At 45.6% G+C, this 14,815-nt stretch overlaps 2 protein-coding genes across 7 annotated transcripts in view; one reads left to right on the forward strand and one right to left on the reverse strand.

Annotated features, from left to right (window-relative positions):
- Positions 1 to 203: 203 nt before the first annotated feature.
- Positions 204 to 635, forward strand: LOC738412 (small ribosomal subunit protein uS10-like). Its single transcript, XM_054678176.2, has one exon. It carries the CDS (start codon positions 250 to 252, stop codon positions 607 to 609), a length of 360 nt encoding a protein of 119 aa, XP_054534151.1. The 5' UTR covers positions 204 to 249; the 3' UTR covers positions 610 to 635.
- A 6,427-nt stretch (positions 636 to 7,062) lies between these two features.
- CHCHD5 (coiled-coil-helix-coiled-coil-helix domain containing 5) overlaps positions 7,063 to 14,815 on the reverse strand; it is a 32,239-nt gene continuing 24,486 nt past the window's right edge. For 2 of the 6 annotated variants that reach the window (XR_010149241.1, XR_008546348.2), the window contains exons 4-5: positions 8,105 to 8,278; positions 7,526 to 7,912 (exon numbers count right to left, since the gene is read on the reverse strand). Coding sequence is in view for 4 of the 6 variants with exons in the window: in XM_063789410.1 (XP_063645480.1) it covers positions 8,038 to 8,278 (241 nt within the window). In the remaining 2 variants the exon portion in view is untranslated. Of the gene's footprint in view, positions 8,279 to 14,815 lie in introns of all 6 variants that reach the window. The other 4 variants (XM_063789410.1, XM_063789412.1, XM_063789411.1 and 1 more) reach the window with 3 other exon arrangements.

The raw sequence follows: 14,815 nt of genomic DNA on the forward strand, positions 1-14,815 counted from the left end.
GGCACTCCGTGTGGCTATTTTGCCAGCCTTGCTGTCCTTATCCGAGGAATGCGGTCTGTCATGGTGGGAATGCCCAGTTAGAATCCTCAAAAGGGCCACCTACAACCAAGATAATAACCTAAAAACAATTCTGTGGAGGAAGACGCGGTGGTAGGTGCTGAGGATCTCTGGTTCAGACGCTCCTGCTCCTGACTTACCGCGGTTCACTCTCGCGGAGGAACAAGTCGGTCAGGAAGCCGCGCAGCAGCCATGGCTTTTAAGGATACCGGAAAAACACCCGTGGAGCCAGAGGTGGCAATTCACCGAATTCGAATCACCCTAACAAGCCGCAACGTAAAATCCCTGGAAAAGGTGTGTGCTGACTTGATCAGAGGCGCAAAGGAAAAGAATCTCAAAGTGAAAGGACCAGTTCGAATGCCTGCCAAGACTTTGAGAATCACTACAAGAAAAGCTCCTTGTGGTGAAGATTCTAAGACGTGGGATCATTTCCAGATGAGAATTCACAAGCGACTCATTGACTTGCACAGTCCTTCTGAGATTGTTAAGCAGATTACTTCCATCAGTATTGAGCCAGCAGTTGAGGTGGAAGTTACCATTGCAGATGCTTAAGTCAACTATTTTAATAAATTGATTACCAGTTGTTGTTAAAAAAAAAAAAACAATTCTGTGCCTGAGGACATTGCAGAAATTAGTTCCATAAAGATGTGAAAGATGCAGGGCTACTGATTTCCATAACACCACTCTTACCTCACCTATTTGGTCAGTGCAAGAGGCAAATGTTGGTGGAGAATGAAGGTGGATTAACACAAACATATTCATGGGTTTGCTTATCCCGCCCACAGCACTTCCTCCAGCACCATATATTCATAGATTTACAAATGCTTATTCAATTGCAATGATGTCTTACATACAAATTATTTGTCCATGGGCATGTTTTCATGATAAAAGATGTTAAGCTATGGGCCATGGCTATGGAGTTCCTGCTTACTACATGCCACATCTCCTAGCAGCAGGCAGCTTCACAGAAGGTAGTGGAAAGACCTGCCGCAGCCTTAATTATGGTGGCAGTGTGGGCTCCACATCTATGACTTTACAACGTGTAGTGAACCTTTGGATACCTCTCAGAATTTCCCATCAGGACCTAAGCAGTGATTCCATGAGCTGCTAGAGTATGGACTGCTAATGATTCACAGGTGAAACCTCTTCCAAGAATGTCCTTGGCCCACAGGAACAGTCTTACCCAAGGTCATGCACCCTTCCCAGTGTAGGGACACACAGCCTGTTCTAAGGATATGTAATACTTCTGTCCATAATGGCAAGTGATGTTGCCATTGGAAAAATGCTACAGTGAGAACTGCATTAGTGGGATGAGAGCACATCCAGGACCCACTGGGCTCCCTGAGCCCAGCCATGTGGTGTGGGTGAAGCAGTACAGGCGGGGAAAAGACCACTGCACTGAGGAAAAGAGCTGGCAGGGTCCAGCGTGCTTAAGAACAGTGTCCAGGCCAGACACAGTGGCTCATGCCTGTAATCGCAGCACTTTGGGAGGCCGAGGCGGGCAGATCACGAGGTCAAGAGATCAAGATCATCCTGGGCTACATGGTGAAACCTCATCTCTATTAAAAATACAAAAATTAGCTGGGCATTGTGGCGTGTGCCTGTAGTCCCAGCTACTCGGGAGGCTGAGGCAGGAGAATCGCTTGAACCCGGGAGGTGGGGGTTGCAGTGAGCCAAGATCAAGTCCCTGCACTCCAGCCTGGCATCAGAGTGAGACTCCATCTTAAAAAAAAAAAAAAAAAGCAGTGTCCGGCAGACTGTACAGACTGCACTCTGCTCAGGCCAGTTAGCTCTAATGATCCTTTTCAGCTACAAGTGCCAGTGACTGGCTACTCTGTAGAATGGGGTCATCAGGCATCAAAGGAGTCACATAATGGCATTACAAGATGGCCAGACATCCCTTGATCCCAGAGGAACATTTTGTGCCAGCACCTCCAGCTTCATGGAGGCATTGATACACCAAGTCCCTGAGGATGCCTGAAGCTGGTTCACAGATGGAGCCCGCTAAGTTACAGGCTGGCGGATTGTTCTTGGCCCCTGCAGCTGTGCAGCCACAGGGGAAAACAAAAGCTGTTTAAAATTTTGCACACAAAAAAAAGGTACTACCCAGTGGACAGAGTTGGGGACAGTGGTGGTTTTCCTGAAAAACCCCTCCAAAATGCTCCTTGCTGCTTTTTCGTTGATTTAGAGACAGTAGCCAATGGGCTGGCAGTGCGGGCCTGTGCCTGGAAGCAAGACTAAATGATCAAGTCTCAATCCCTATGGCAGTGAACATTATGGTATCAGACTTTTTTTTTTTTTTTTCTGAGATGGAGTCTCCCTCTGTTGCCCAGGCTGGAGTGCAGTGGTACGATCCCAGCTCACTGCAGCCTCCATTTCCCAGGTTCAAGTGATTCTCTTGCCTCAGCCTCCCAAGTAACTGGGATTATAGGCTTGCACCACCGTGCCTGGCTAATTTTTTTTTTTTTTTTTTTTTTTTTTTTTGTATTTTTAGTAGAGACGGGGTTTTGCCATGTTGACCAGGCTGGTCTCGAACTCCTGACCTCAGGTGATCCACCATGCCTGGCTTTTTTTTTTTTTTGTATTTTTATTAGAGATGAGATTTTTGCCATGTTGACCAGGCTGGTTTCGAACTCCTGACCTCAAGTGATCCACCGCCTCAGCCTCCCATGCTGGGATTACAGGCGTGAGCCACCGCACCCAGCCTCAGATTTTATTAATACTACACCACTGCCCTCTGTTTTATGGATGTGGATGTCCATAGAAATAGCATGAGTGGAATTCAAAACCCGATCAGACTTGTGCCTTCCAGGTAAGGACAACTGAATACATCATCACAGAGGCCACGACATTCTGTCTACAATGCAGGACTGGGACCCAAAGCAAAGATGAATGACTCCAGCACAGGAAGCCACCGAAGTCTGGTAAATGAGCCTGTCAGTCAAGGGGCCAAGAAAACTCCAGGGCACATATCAACTCAGGACACCAGATTCTGGCCAGTCCTGGCAAATAGGCTACATAACCTCCTAAATGCTCCACTTGGGGATGTAATTAAGCATTTCCTACAGTAGGCACCTTTCTGGGTATGGCATGGCAGTGTAGGTCCTTACCACAGATAGGAGATAGATGTAACATAAATTTAGGGACTCGCAGATGACCTGTGTTACCTACTGAGATTCCCTGAATGTATCTCATCAAATGATGCGCATTTATAGTCAAGAGTACCCAACACTGGCCAACCACCTTGGACATTGCCAGGACAGCTCAGGACCCTCATCACCCACAGGCAATAGATGCCATAAAAGGATGGAATGAGGCTGGGCGCCGTGGCTCACATCTGTATCCCCAATGCTTTGGGAGGCTGAGGCAGGTGGATCGCTTGAGACCAGCCTGGGCAACATGGTGAAACTCTGTCTCTACATAAAATACAAAAAATTATCCGGGTGTGGTGGTACACCCCTGTGGTCTCAGCTACTTGGAAGGCTGAGGTGAGAGGATCACCTGGGCCCAGGAGGTTGAGGCTGCAGGGTAAGCCGTGATTGAACCACTGCATTCCAGCCTGGGCGACAGAATGGGACCCGGTGTCAAAAAAAAAAAAAAAAAAAAAAGAGAGAGATGGATGCTTAAAGGGGAAGCTAAAAAGGGTACATAGAGAACCAAAGCTCAATTCTCAATAGAGTACACACTTAAAACAGACAATATGGATTCTAAATGTGCCAATACCCCAAAAGGGAACTTCCTTTTTAAATAGAATCTGTGTGAGTTTGAGGAGTCGGGGAGGAGGCCCAGACTGTCTGTAAGAGACCCAAACCAACACAATATACTCTCCTTCTTCATTCCTCCTTTCCCTCCCATGCTCACCCCTGGGGAAACCAAACTACTGGAACTAGCAAGTAGCCAAAAAGTCAGGGGGTGGGAAACTCTAATGTAATGCTTCTTTTTTTTTTTTTTTTTTTTTGAGACGGAATCTCGCTCTGTTGCCAGGCTGGAATGCAATGGCGCAATCTCAGCTCACTGCAACCTCCGCCTCCTGGGTTCAAGCAATTCTTCTGCCTCAGCCTCCTGAGTAGCTGGGACTACAGGCACCCACCACCACGCCCGGCTAATTTTTGTATTTTTAGTAGAGACAGGGTTTCACCATATCGGCTGGGCTGGTCACAAACTCCTGACCTCAGGTGATCCACCCACCTTGGCCTCCCAAAGTGCTGGTATTACAGGTGTGAGCCACAGCACCCAGGATTTTTTTTTTTTTTTTTTTTTTTTTTTTGATACGGGGTCTTGCTCTGTCGCCCAGGCTGGAGTGCAGTGGCACAATCTTGGCTCACTGCAACCTCCGCCTTCCTGGTTCTAGAGATTCTCCTGCCTCAGCCTCCGAGTAGCTGGGACTGTAGCTGGGACTATAGGCGTTTGTCACCATGCCCGGCTAAATTTTAGGTATTTTTGGTAGAGACAGGGTTTCTCCATGTTAGCCAGGATGGTCTTGATCTCCTGACCTCGTGATCCACCTGCCTCGGCCTCCCAAAATGCTGGGAATACAGGTATAAGCCACCATGCCCGGCCTAACCTGATGCTGCTTTTACTGTCCAGTTATGCGTCCTGGATCTGGGCAATTATAGATACTGATGATATTGATCATGAGTATGAAGTGACGACTCCCAAAGTGGTCCCGGCATGGCACACTATGTGAGGGAGTGGAAGATGTTCTAGATGGCACAAGTTGCAAACACACACACGCACACACACACAAAGCTGCACTGCTTAGGAATAAACTCAGCCATATGGTGTGTATTAGACCACGTGAGGACTGCAGGGACTAGCTATACCTATCTCATGGCCATGAAAAAACATCAAAAGCCCAGGATGGTGGTGAAGGAACACTCTAGATCTCTCTTGGCTCTTGCCTGCAGAACACCTGGCTTGGCCTGTCACCTCAGAATCTTTTTGTCATGTTGTCCAGGCTATCACCACTGCCCTCAGTCTAACTACTACTCCCATTCTATCGAGAGACCTTAAATCGAGGACCTCCAACTTTAGAAGTGGAGAACTTCTGCCCAGGACATCAGAAAAAAAATAATTTTCTGGACACTTAGGTTTCTTTCCTGCTTTCTCCTATCCTATTATTGCTGGTATCTCTGGTCCCCTTCCACTACCTAAACAAAATAACAAAACTTCCTTGTGTTGCTCAATCTGTCTTACCCCTCCTGACCCTGCTGATAAACCTTTAATAGCTCCTCCTGCCTGGGCTCGATGGCTCATGCCTGTAATTCTAGCACTTTGGGAGGCTGAGGCAGGTCGATCACTTGAGATCAGGGGTTCGAGACCAGCCTGGCCAACATGGTGAAACCCCGCCTCTACCAAAAATATGAAAAATTAATCAGATATGGTGACATGTGCCTGTAATCCCAGCTACTTAGGAGGCTGAGGCAGGAGAATTGCTTGAACTCAGGAGGTGGAGGTTGCAGTGAGCCTAGTTTGTGCCAAAGCACTCCGCCTGGGGGATAGAGCAAGACTTCATCTCAAAAAAAAAAAAAAAAAAGCTCCTCCTTTGAGTACTTTGGAAGTATTCTTCCAGGAACTATTCCTTCTTTCAGGCTCTTTCTGATACTTAAATTTCCTTTATATTGTTAATCCCAGCCTCCAGTCTTGTGAGAATTGGACCTTGACGTCACGTCAGCACTGTGCTGCTGCTGTGGTCACCCAAACCTATTAGCAGAATCTAATTCGCCCTGAGCAGGACGTAGCATTGAGACTAGGTTGGGCTACGACAGCCGGAGACTTACACTCTTACAGTTTTGCCCCAAATGAATAGCACTTCTTATGGTGGATATCAGGCGTATAATTGCCTACCACGCACCTAGTTTGGGCTATCAAGTGTGAGCGGTAATGGATGATCACATTGCCCTGGATTTTCTGCCAGCCAGCCAAGTAGGACATCTGAATTAATGACATACCTAACTGGCTTGGCTCTGGATGGGAAGTCTGATTGCAGCCTATCTTTTTCCAAGCAGGCCTAATTGTCCTCCTGGGAGTCATCGTCATGGTTACTCTCATTTAATGTTGCCTAAGAAAAAGGATTTGGTCCAACCTTCTACCAGTACATCTAAGGTAAGTGATGGAGAATTTCCAGGCCAGGCATGGTGGCTCACACATGTAATACCAGCACTTTGGGAAGCCCAAGTGGGCAAATCACTTGAGCTCAGGAGTTTGAAACCAGCCTGAGCAACAAGGTGAAATTCCACCTCTACCAAAAATTCAAAAATTACCAGGTGTGGTGGTGCACACCTGTGGTCGCAGCTACTTGGTAGGCTGAGGAGGGAGGATCACTTAAACCCGAGAGGCAGAGGTTGCAGTAAGCCAAGATTGTGCCACTGCACTCCAGCCTGGGCAACACAGTGAGACCTCATCTCAAAAAAAAAAAAAAAAAAAGAATTCCCAGGCTCAGCACAGTGGCTCACGCCTGTAATTGCAGCACTTTGGGAGGCCGAGGCGGGTGGATCACTTGAGGCCAGGAGTTCAAGGCCAGCGTGGCCAATATAGTGAAACCCTGTCTCTACTAAAAATACAAAAAATAGCCAGGTGTGGTACCACATGCCTGTGGTCACAGCTACTCAGGAGGCTGAGGCATGAGAATTGCTTTAACCCCGGAGGCAGAGGTTGCAGTGGGCCGAGATTGTGCCACTGCACTCCAGCCTTGGGCAACAGAGTGAGACACCATCTCAAAAAAAAAAGAATATCCAGAAGAATTATCAGCGGGGTATGTGGAAGGTCCAGCATGGTGGTGTGGAGTGCCAACTCCACAGTGCCCTGGCGACCCTGCATGTCTTCACTTAGGCCATGTAGACAAGGCTCAACCACAGTCTGACTCCCCTTGTGCAAGAACACCCGAGGCTCCTGAAACACAGTGAGATTGTAACCGCCCAGTGGGTTCACTTTGCCCCCTGCCTAGACAAAGCCCATTTTTCAAGACAGGGGAATTACATGGAGAAAAAGTAATTCATGCAGAGCTGGCTGAGCAGGAGACCAGAGTTTTATTATTACTCAAATCAGTCTCTCTGAAAACTCAGGGATCAGGAGAGAGGTTCAAGATGGCCGAATAGGAACAGCACCAGTCTGCAGGTCCCAGCCAGATCGATGCAGACGGTGGGTGATTTCTGCATTTCCAACTGAGGTACCTGGTTCATCTCACCGGGGCAGGTTGGACAGTGGGTGCAGCCCACAGAGGCTGAGCGGAAGCAGGGTGGGGTGTCACCTCACCTGGGAAGCGCAAGGAATCGGGGAATTTTCCCCCTGACCCAAGGGAAGCTGTGAGGGTCTCAGCCTGAGGAACTTGGGCACAGATACTGCACTAGTTCCATGGCCTTCACAACCTGCAAACCAGGAGATTCCCTCTGGTGACTACCCCACCAGGGCCCTGGGTTTCAGGCACAAAACTGGGCGGCCCACTGGGCAGACACTGAACTAGCTGCAGGAGCTTTTATTTTATTTTATTTTTCCATATCCCAGTGGCGCCTGGAACGCCAGCAACACAGAACTGTTCACTCCCCTGGAAAGGGGGGCTGAAGCCAGGGAGCCAAGTGGCCTGGCTCAGCGGTTCCCACCCCCATGGAGCCCAGGAAAGTAAGATCCACTGGTTTGAAATTCCCGCTTCCAGCACAGCAGCAATCTGAGATCCACCTGGGACGGTGGCGCTTGGTAGGGGGAGGGGCGTCCGCCATTGCTGAGGCTTGAGTAGGCGGTTTTACCACCACAGTGTAAGCAAAGCTGCTGGGAAGTTCAAACTGGGTGGAGCCCACTGCAGCTCAGCAAGGCTGCCGTGTTCAGACTGCGAGATTGCTCCTCCCTGGACAGGGCATCTCTGTAAAAAAGGCAGCAGCCCAGTCAGGCTTGTAGCAGACTTAAACGTCCCTGCCTGATGGCTCTGAAGAGAGCAGCGGACCTCCCAACACAGCATTCGAGCCTGCTAAGGGTCAGACTGCCTCCTCAAGTGGATCCCTGACCCCTGTGTATACTGACTGGGAGACACCTCCCAGTTGGGGCTGACAGACACCTCATACAGAAGAGCTCTGGCTGGCATCTGGCAGGTTCCCTGCTGGGTCGAAGCTTCCAGAGGAAAGAACAGGCAGCAATCTTTGCTGCTTTGCAGCCTCCACTGGTGATACCCAGGAAAACAGGGTCAGGAGGGGACCTCCAGCAAACACCAGCAGACTGGCAGCAGAGGGGCCTGTTAGAAGAAAAAGAAACAAACAGAAAGGATTAGCACGTCCACTCAAAGACCCCATCTGAAGGTTACCAACATCAAAGACCAAAGGTAGATAAATCCACAAAGATGCGGAAAAACCAGTGGAAAAAGGCTGAAAAATCCAAAAACCAGAACGCCTCTCCTCCTCCAAAAGATCGCAACTCCTCGCCAGCAAGGGAACAAAACTGGACAGAGAATGAGTTTGACGAACTGACAGAAGTAGGCGTCAGAAGGAGGGTAATAACAAACAACTCCAAGCTAGAGGAACATGTTCTAACCCAATGCAAGGAAGCTAAGAACCTTGAAAAAAGGTTAGTCAAATTGCTAACTAGAATAACCAATGTAGAGAAGAACATAAATGACCTGATGGAGCTGAAAAACACAGCATGAGAACTTCGTGAAGAATACACAAGTATCAATAGCCAAATCAAGCGGAAGAAAGGATATCAGTGATTGAAGATCAACTTAATGAAATAGAGAAGACAAGAGTAGAGAAAAAAGAATAAAAAGGAATGAACAAAGCCTCCAAGAAATATGGGACTATGTGAAAAGACCAAATCTACGTTTGATTGATGTACCTGAAAGTGACAGGGAGAATGAAACCAAGTTAGAAAACACTCTGCAGGATATTATCCAGAACTTCCCCAACCTAGCAAGACAGGCCAACATTCAAATTCAGGAAATACAAAGAACACCACAAAGATACTCCTCGAGAAGAGCAACTCCAAGACACATAATTGTCAGATTCACCAAGGTTGAAATGAAGGAAAAATGTTAAGGGCAGCCAGAGAGAAAGGGCGGGTTACCCACAAAGGGAAGCCCATCAGACTAACAGCAGATCTCTTGGCAGAAACCCTACAAGCCAGAAGAGAGTAGGGGCCAATATTCAATGTTCTTAAAGAAAGAATTTTCAACCCAGAATTTCATATCCAGCCAAACTAAGCTCCATAAGTGAAGGAGAAATAAAATCCTTTACAGACAAGCAAATGCTGAGGGATTTTGTCACCACCAGACCTGCCTTACAAGAGCTCCTGAAAGAAGCACTAAACATGGAAAGGAACAATGAGTACCAGCCACTGCAAAAACATAGCAAGTGTAAAAAACATCGACGCTATGAAGAAACTGCATTAACGGGCGAAACAACTAGCTAGCATCATAATGACAGGATCAAATTCACACATAACAATATTAACCTTGGGTTGGGCATGGTGGCTCACGCCTGTAATCCCAGCACTTTGGGAGTCCAAGGCAGGCGGATCACAAGGTCAGGAGTTCGAGACCAGCCTGATCAACATGGTGAAACCCCGTCTCTACTAAAAATAAAAAAATTAGCCAGGCCTGGTGGCAGGTGCCTGTAATACTCGGGAGGCTGAGGCAGGAGAATTGCTTGAACCCAGGGGGCGGAGGTTGCAGTGAGCCGAGATGGTGCCATTGCACTCCAGCCTGGGCAACAGAGTGAGACTCCATCTCAAAAACAATATTAACCTTAAATGTAAATAGGCTAAATGCCCCAATTAGAAACACAGACTGGCAAATTGGGTAACGAGTCAAGAACCATGAGTGTGCTGTATTCAGGAGACCCATCTCACATGCAAAGACACACATAGGCTCAAAATAAAAGGATGGAGGAATATTTACCAAGCAAAAAAAAGCAGGAGTTGCAATCCTAATCTCTGATGAAACGGACTTTAAACCAACAAAGATCAAAAGAGACAAAGAAGGGCATTATATAATGGTAAAGGGAACAATGCAGCAAGAAGAGCTAACTATCCTAAATATATATGCACTCAATACAGAAGCACCTAGATTCATAAAGCAAGTTCTTAGAGACCTACAAAGAGACTTAGACTCCCATACAATAATAGTGGGAGACTTTAACACCCCACTGTTAATATTAGATCAATGAAACAGAAAATTAACAAGGATATTCAGGACTTGAACTCAGCTCTGGACCAAGCAGACCTAATAGACCTCTACAGAACTCTCCACCCCAAATCAACAGAATATATATTCTTCTCAGCACCTCATCACACTTATTCTAAAACCGACCACATAATTGGAAGTAAAATACTCCTCAGCAAACGCAAAAGACCAGAAATCATAACAAACAGTCTCTCAGACCACAGTGCAATCAAATTAGAACTCAGGATTAAGAAACTCACTCAAAACTGCACAACTACATGGAAACTGAACAACTTGCTGCTGAATGCCTACTGGGTAAATAACGAAATGAAGGCAGAAATAAAGATGTTCTTTGAAACCAATGAGAATAGAGACACAATGTACCAGAATATCTGGGACACATTTAAAGCAGGGTTTAGAGGGAAATTTATAGCACTAAATGCCCACAAGAGAAAGCAGGAAAGATCTAAAATTGACACCCTAACATCAAAATTAAAAGGACTAGAGAAGCAACAGCAAACACATTCAAAACTTAGCAGAAGACATGAAATAACTAAGAGAGCAGAGCTGAAGGAGATAGAGACATGAAAATCCCTTCGAAAAATCAATGAATCCAGGAGCTGGTTTTTTGAAAAAATCAACAAAATAGATAGACTGCTAGCCAGACTAATAAAGAAGAAACGAGAGAAGAATCAAGTAGTCGCAATAAAAAATGATGTAGGGGATATCACCACTGATCCTACAGCAGTACAAACTACTATCAGAGAATACTATAAACACCTCTATGCAAATAACCTAGAAAATCTAGAAGAAATGGATAAATTTCTGGGCACATACACCCTCCCAAGTCTAAGCCAGTAAGAAGTCGAATCTCTGAATAGACCAGTAACAAGTTCTGAAATTGAGGCAGTAATTGATAGCCTACCAACCAAAAAAAGTCTAGGACCAGATGAATTCACAGCCGAATTCTACCAGAGGTACAAAGAGGATCTGGTACCATGCCTTCTGAAACTATTCCAAACAATAGAAAAAGACGGAATCCTCCCTAACTCATTTTATGAGGCCAGCATCATCCTGATACCAAAACCTGGCAGAGACACAACAAAAAAAAAATTTCAGGCCAATATCCCTGATGAATATCGATGCAAAAATCCTCATAAAATACTGGCAAACTGAATCCAGCAGCACATCTAAAAGCTTATCCACCATGATCAAGTTGGCTTCATCCCTGGGATGCAACCCTGGTTCAACATACGCAAATCAATAAACGTAATCCATCATATAAACAGAACCAATGACAAAAGACACATGATTATCTCAATAGATGCAGAAAAGGCCTTTGATAAAATTCAACACCCCTTCATGCTAAAAACTCTAATAAACTAGGTATCAGTGGAACATATCTCAAAATAATAAGAGCTATTTACAACAAACCCACAGCAAATATCATACTGAATGGGCAAAAACTGAAAGCATTCCTTTGAAAACCGGCACAAGACAAGGATGCCATCTCTCACCACTCCTATTCAACATAATATTGGAAGTTCTGGCCACGGCAATCAGGCAAGAGAAAGCAATAAATGGTATTCAAATAAGAAGAGAGGAAGTCAAATTGTCTCTCTTTGCAGATGACATGATTGTAAATTTAGAAAACCCCATTGTCTCAGCCCAAAACCTCCTTAAGCTGATAAGCAACTTCAGCAAAGTCTCAGGATACAAAATCAATGTGCAAAAATCACAAGGATTCCTATAAACCAATAACAGACAAACAGAGAGCCAAATCATGAGTGAACTCCCATTCACAATTGCTACTAAGAGAATAAAATACCTAGGAATCCAACCTACAAGGGATGTGAAGGACCTCCTCAAGGAGAATTACAAACCACTGCTCAAGGAAATAAGAGAGGACAAAAACAAATGGGAAAACATTCCATGCTCATGGATGGGAAGAATCAATATCGTGAAAATGGCCATACTTCCCAAAGTAATTTATAGATTCAATGCTATCCCCATCAAGCTACCACAGACTTTCTTCACAGAATTGGAAAAAACTACTTTAAACTTCATATAGAACTAAAAAAGAGCCTGCATAGCCAAGACAATCCTGGGCAAGAAGAACAAAACTGGAAGCATCATGCTACCTGACTTCAAACTATACTACAAGGCTACAGTAACCAAAACAGCATGGTACTGGTACCAAAACAGAGATATAAACCAATGGAACAGAACGGAGGCCTCAGAAATAACACCACACAGCTACAACCATCTGATCTTTGACAAACCTGACACACACAAGCAATAGGAAAAAGATTCCCTATTTAATAAATGGTGTTGGGAGAACTGGCTAGCCACATGCAGAAAACTGAAACTGGACCTCTTCCTTACACCTTTTACAAAAATCAATTCAAGATGGATCAAAGACTTAAATGTAAGACCTAGGACCATAAAAATCCTAGAAGAAAACCTGAGCAATACCATTCAGGACATAGGCATGGGCAAAGACTTCATGCCTAAAACACCAAAAGCAATGGCAACAAAAGGCAAAATTGACAAATGTGATCTAATTAAACCAAAGAGCTTCTGCACAGCAAAATAAACTACCATCAGAGTGAACAGGCAACCTACAGAATGGGAGAAAATTTTTGCAACCTATCTATCTGACAAAGGGCTAATATCCGGAATCTACAAAAAACTTAAACAAATTTACAAGAAAAAAGCAAACAACCCCATCAAAAAATGGGCAAAGGGTATGAACAGACGCTTCTAAAAAGAAGACATTTATGCAGCCAACAGACATGAAAAAATGCTCATCGTCACTGGTCATTAGAGAAATTCAAATCAAAACCACAATGAGATACCATCTCATGCCAGTTAGAATGGCGATCATTAAAAAGTCAGGAAACAGGCCGGGCACGGTGGCTCAAGCCTGTAATCCCAGCACTTTGGGAGGCCGAGGTGGGTGGATCACGAGGTCAGGAGATCGAGACCATCCTGGCTAACACGGTGAAACCCTGTCTCTACTAAAAATACAAAAAAATTAGCCAGGCGTGGTGGCGGGTGCCTGTAGTCCCAGCTACTCGGGAGGCTGAGGCAGGAGAATGGCGTGAACCCAGGAGGCAGAGCTTGCAAAGAGTTGAGATCGTGCCACTGCACTCCAGCCTGGGAAAGATGGCGAGACTCTGTCTCAATAAAAAAAATAAAAAGTCAGGAAACAACAGATGCTGGAGAGGTTGTGGAAAAATAATGCTTTTACACTGTTGGTGGGAGTGTAAATTAGTTCAACCATTGTGGAAGACAGTGTGGCGATTCCTCAAAGATCTAGAACTGGAAATATCATTTGACCCAGCAATCCCATTACTGGGCATATACCCAAAGGATTATAAATCATTCTACGATAAAGACACATGCACACGTATGTTTATTGCGGCACTATTCACAATAGCAAAGACTTGGAACCAACCCAAATGTCCATCAATGATAAGACTGGATTAAGAAAATGTGGCACATATTCACCATGGAATACTATGCAGCCATAAAAAAGGATGAGTTCATGTCCTTTGCAGGGACATGGATCAAGCTGGAAACCATCATTCTCAGCAAACTATCACAAGGTCAGAAAACCAAACACCACACGTTCTCACTCATAAGTGGAAGTTGAACAATGAGAACATATGGACACAGGGAGGGGAACATCACACACCGGGGCCTGTCAGGGGGTCGGGGGCTAGAGGAGGGATAGCATTAGGAGAAATACCTAATGTAGGTGACGGGTTGATGGGTGCAGCAAACCACCAGGGCACGTGTATACCTATGTAACAAAACTGCACGATGTACACATGTTTGCCAGAACTTAAAGTATAATTAAAAAAGAAAAGAAAAGAAAAGAAAACTCAGGGATCAGGGTTTTTAAGAATAATTTGGTGGGTAGGGGTCCAGTGAGTCGGGAGCACCGATTGGTTGGCTTGAGGATGAACTCATAGGCAGTCGAAGCTATCCTCTTACGCTGAGTCAGTTCCTGGGTGAGTGCCACAGAACTGGTTGGCAGGTCCAGGTGAGGCCAACCACTTGTCAGAAATGGAAAAACCTGAAAAGACATCTCAAAAGGCCAATCTCAGGTTCACAATGGTGATGTTATCTTCAAGAGGAATCAGGGAAGTTGCAAATCTCATGACCTTCCACGTAACGGCTGGTAATATTTAGGGTTCCAGCCCCTCTCATCCTAACTTGGTGGCTGGTGGCCTTTCATTCATTTTACAAGAACAGATTTGCTTTTGGGAAGGGCTGTTATTTAAACTATAAACTAAATTCCTTCCCAAGGCTAGTTCGGCCTATGCCCAGGAATGGATAAGGACAGTTTAGAGGTTAGAAGCAAGATGGAGTCAGTTAGGTCTGATCTATTTCACTGTCATAATTCCCCATAATTTTGGCAAAGGTGGTTTCAAGATGGGCAGTCTTCTTCAGAACTCTCCCGAGCCAGTTTATCACCTGCTTCCCTGGTTCTGGTAAGCATGAGACTCCATGCCTTGCCCTCCTCTGAGTATAGCTGCAGACTAGAAAACACTTGGCTGGGCCAGGCACGGCGGCTCATGCCTGTAATCCCAGCACTTTGGGAGGCTA

This window comes from Pan troglodytes, chromosome 12 (genome assembly GCF_028858775.2).
Source record: "Pan troglodytes isolate AG18354 chromosome 12, NHGRI_mPanTro3-v2.0_pri, whole genome shotgun sequence".
NCBI classification, from domain to species: Eukaryota; Metazoa; Chordata; class Mammalia; order Primates; family Hominidae; genus Pan; species Pan troglodytes.

Bases quoted from the DNA above. Each gene is read 5' to 3' on its own strand.
- LOC738412 (XM_054678176.2), top strand. From the start codon at position 250: ATGGCTTTTAAGGATACCGGAAAAACACCCGTGGAGCCAGAGGTGGCA.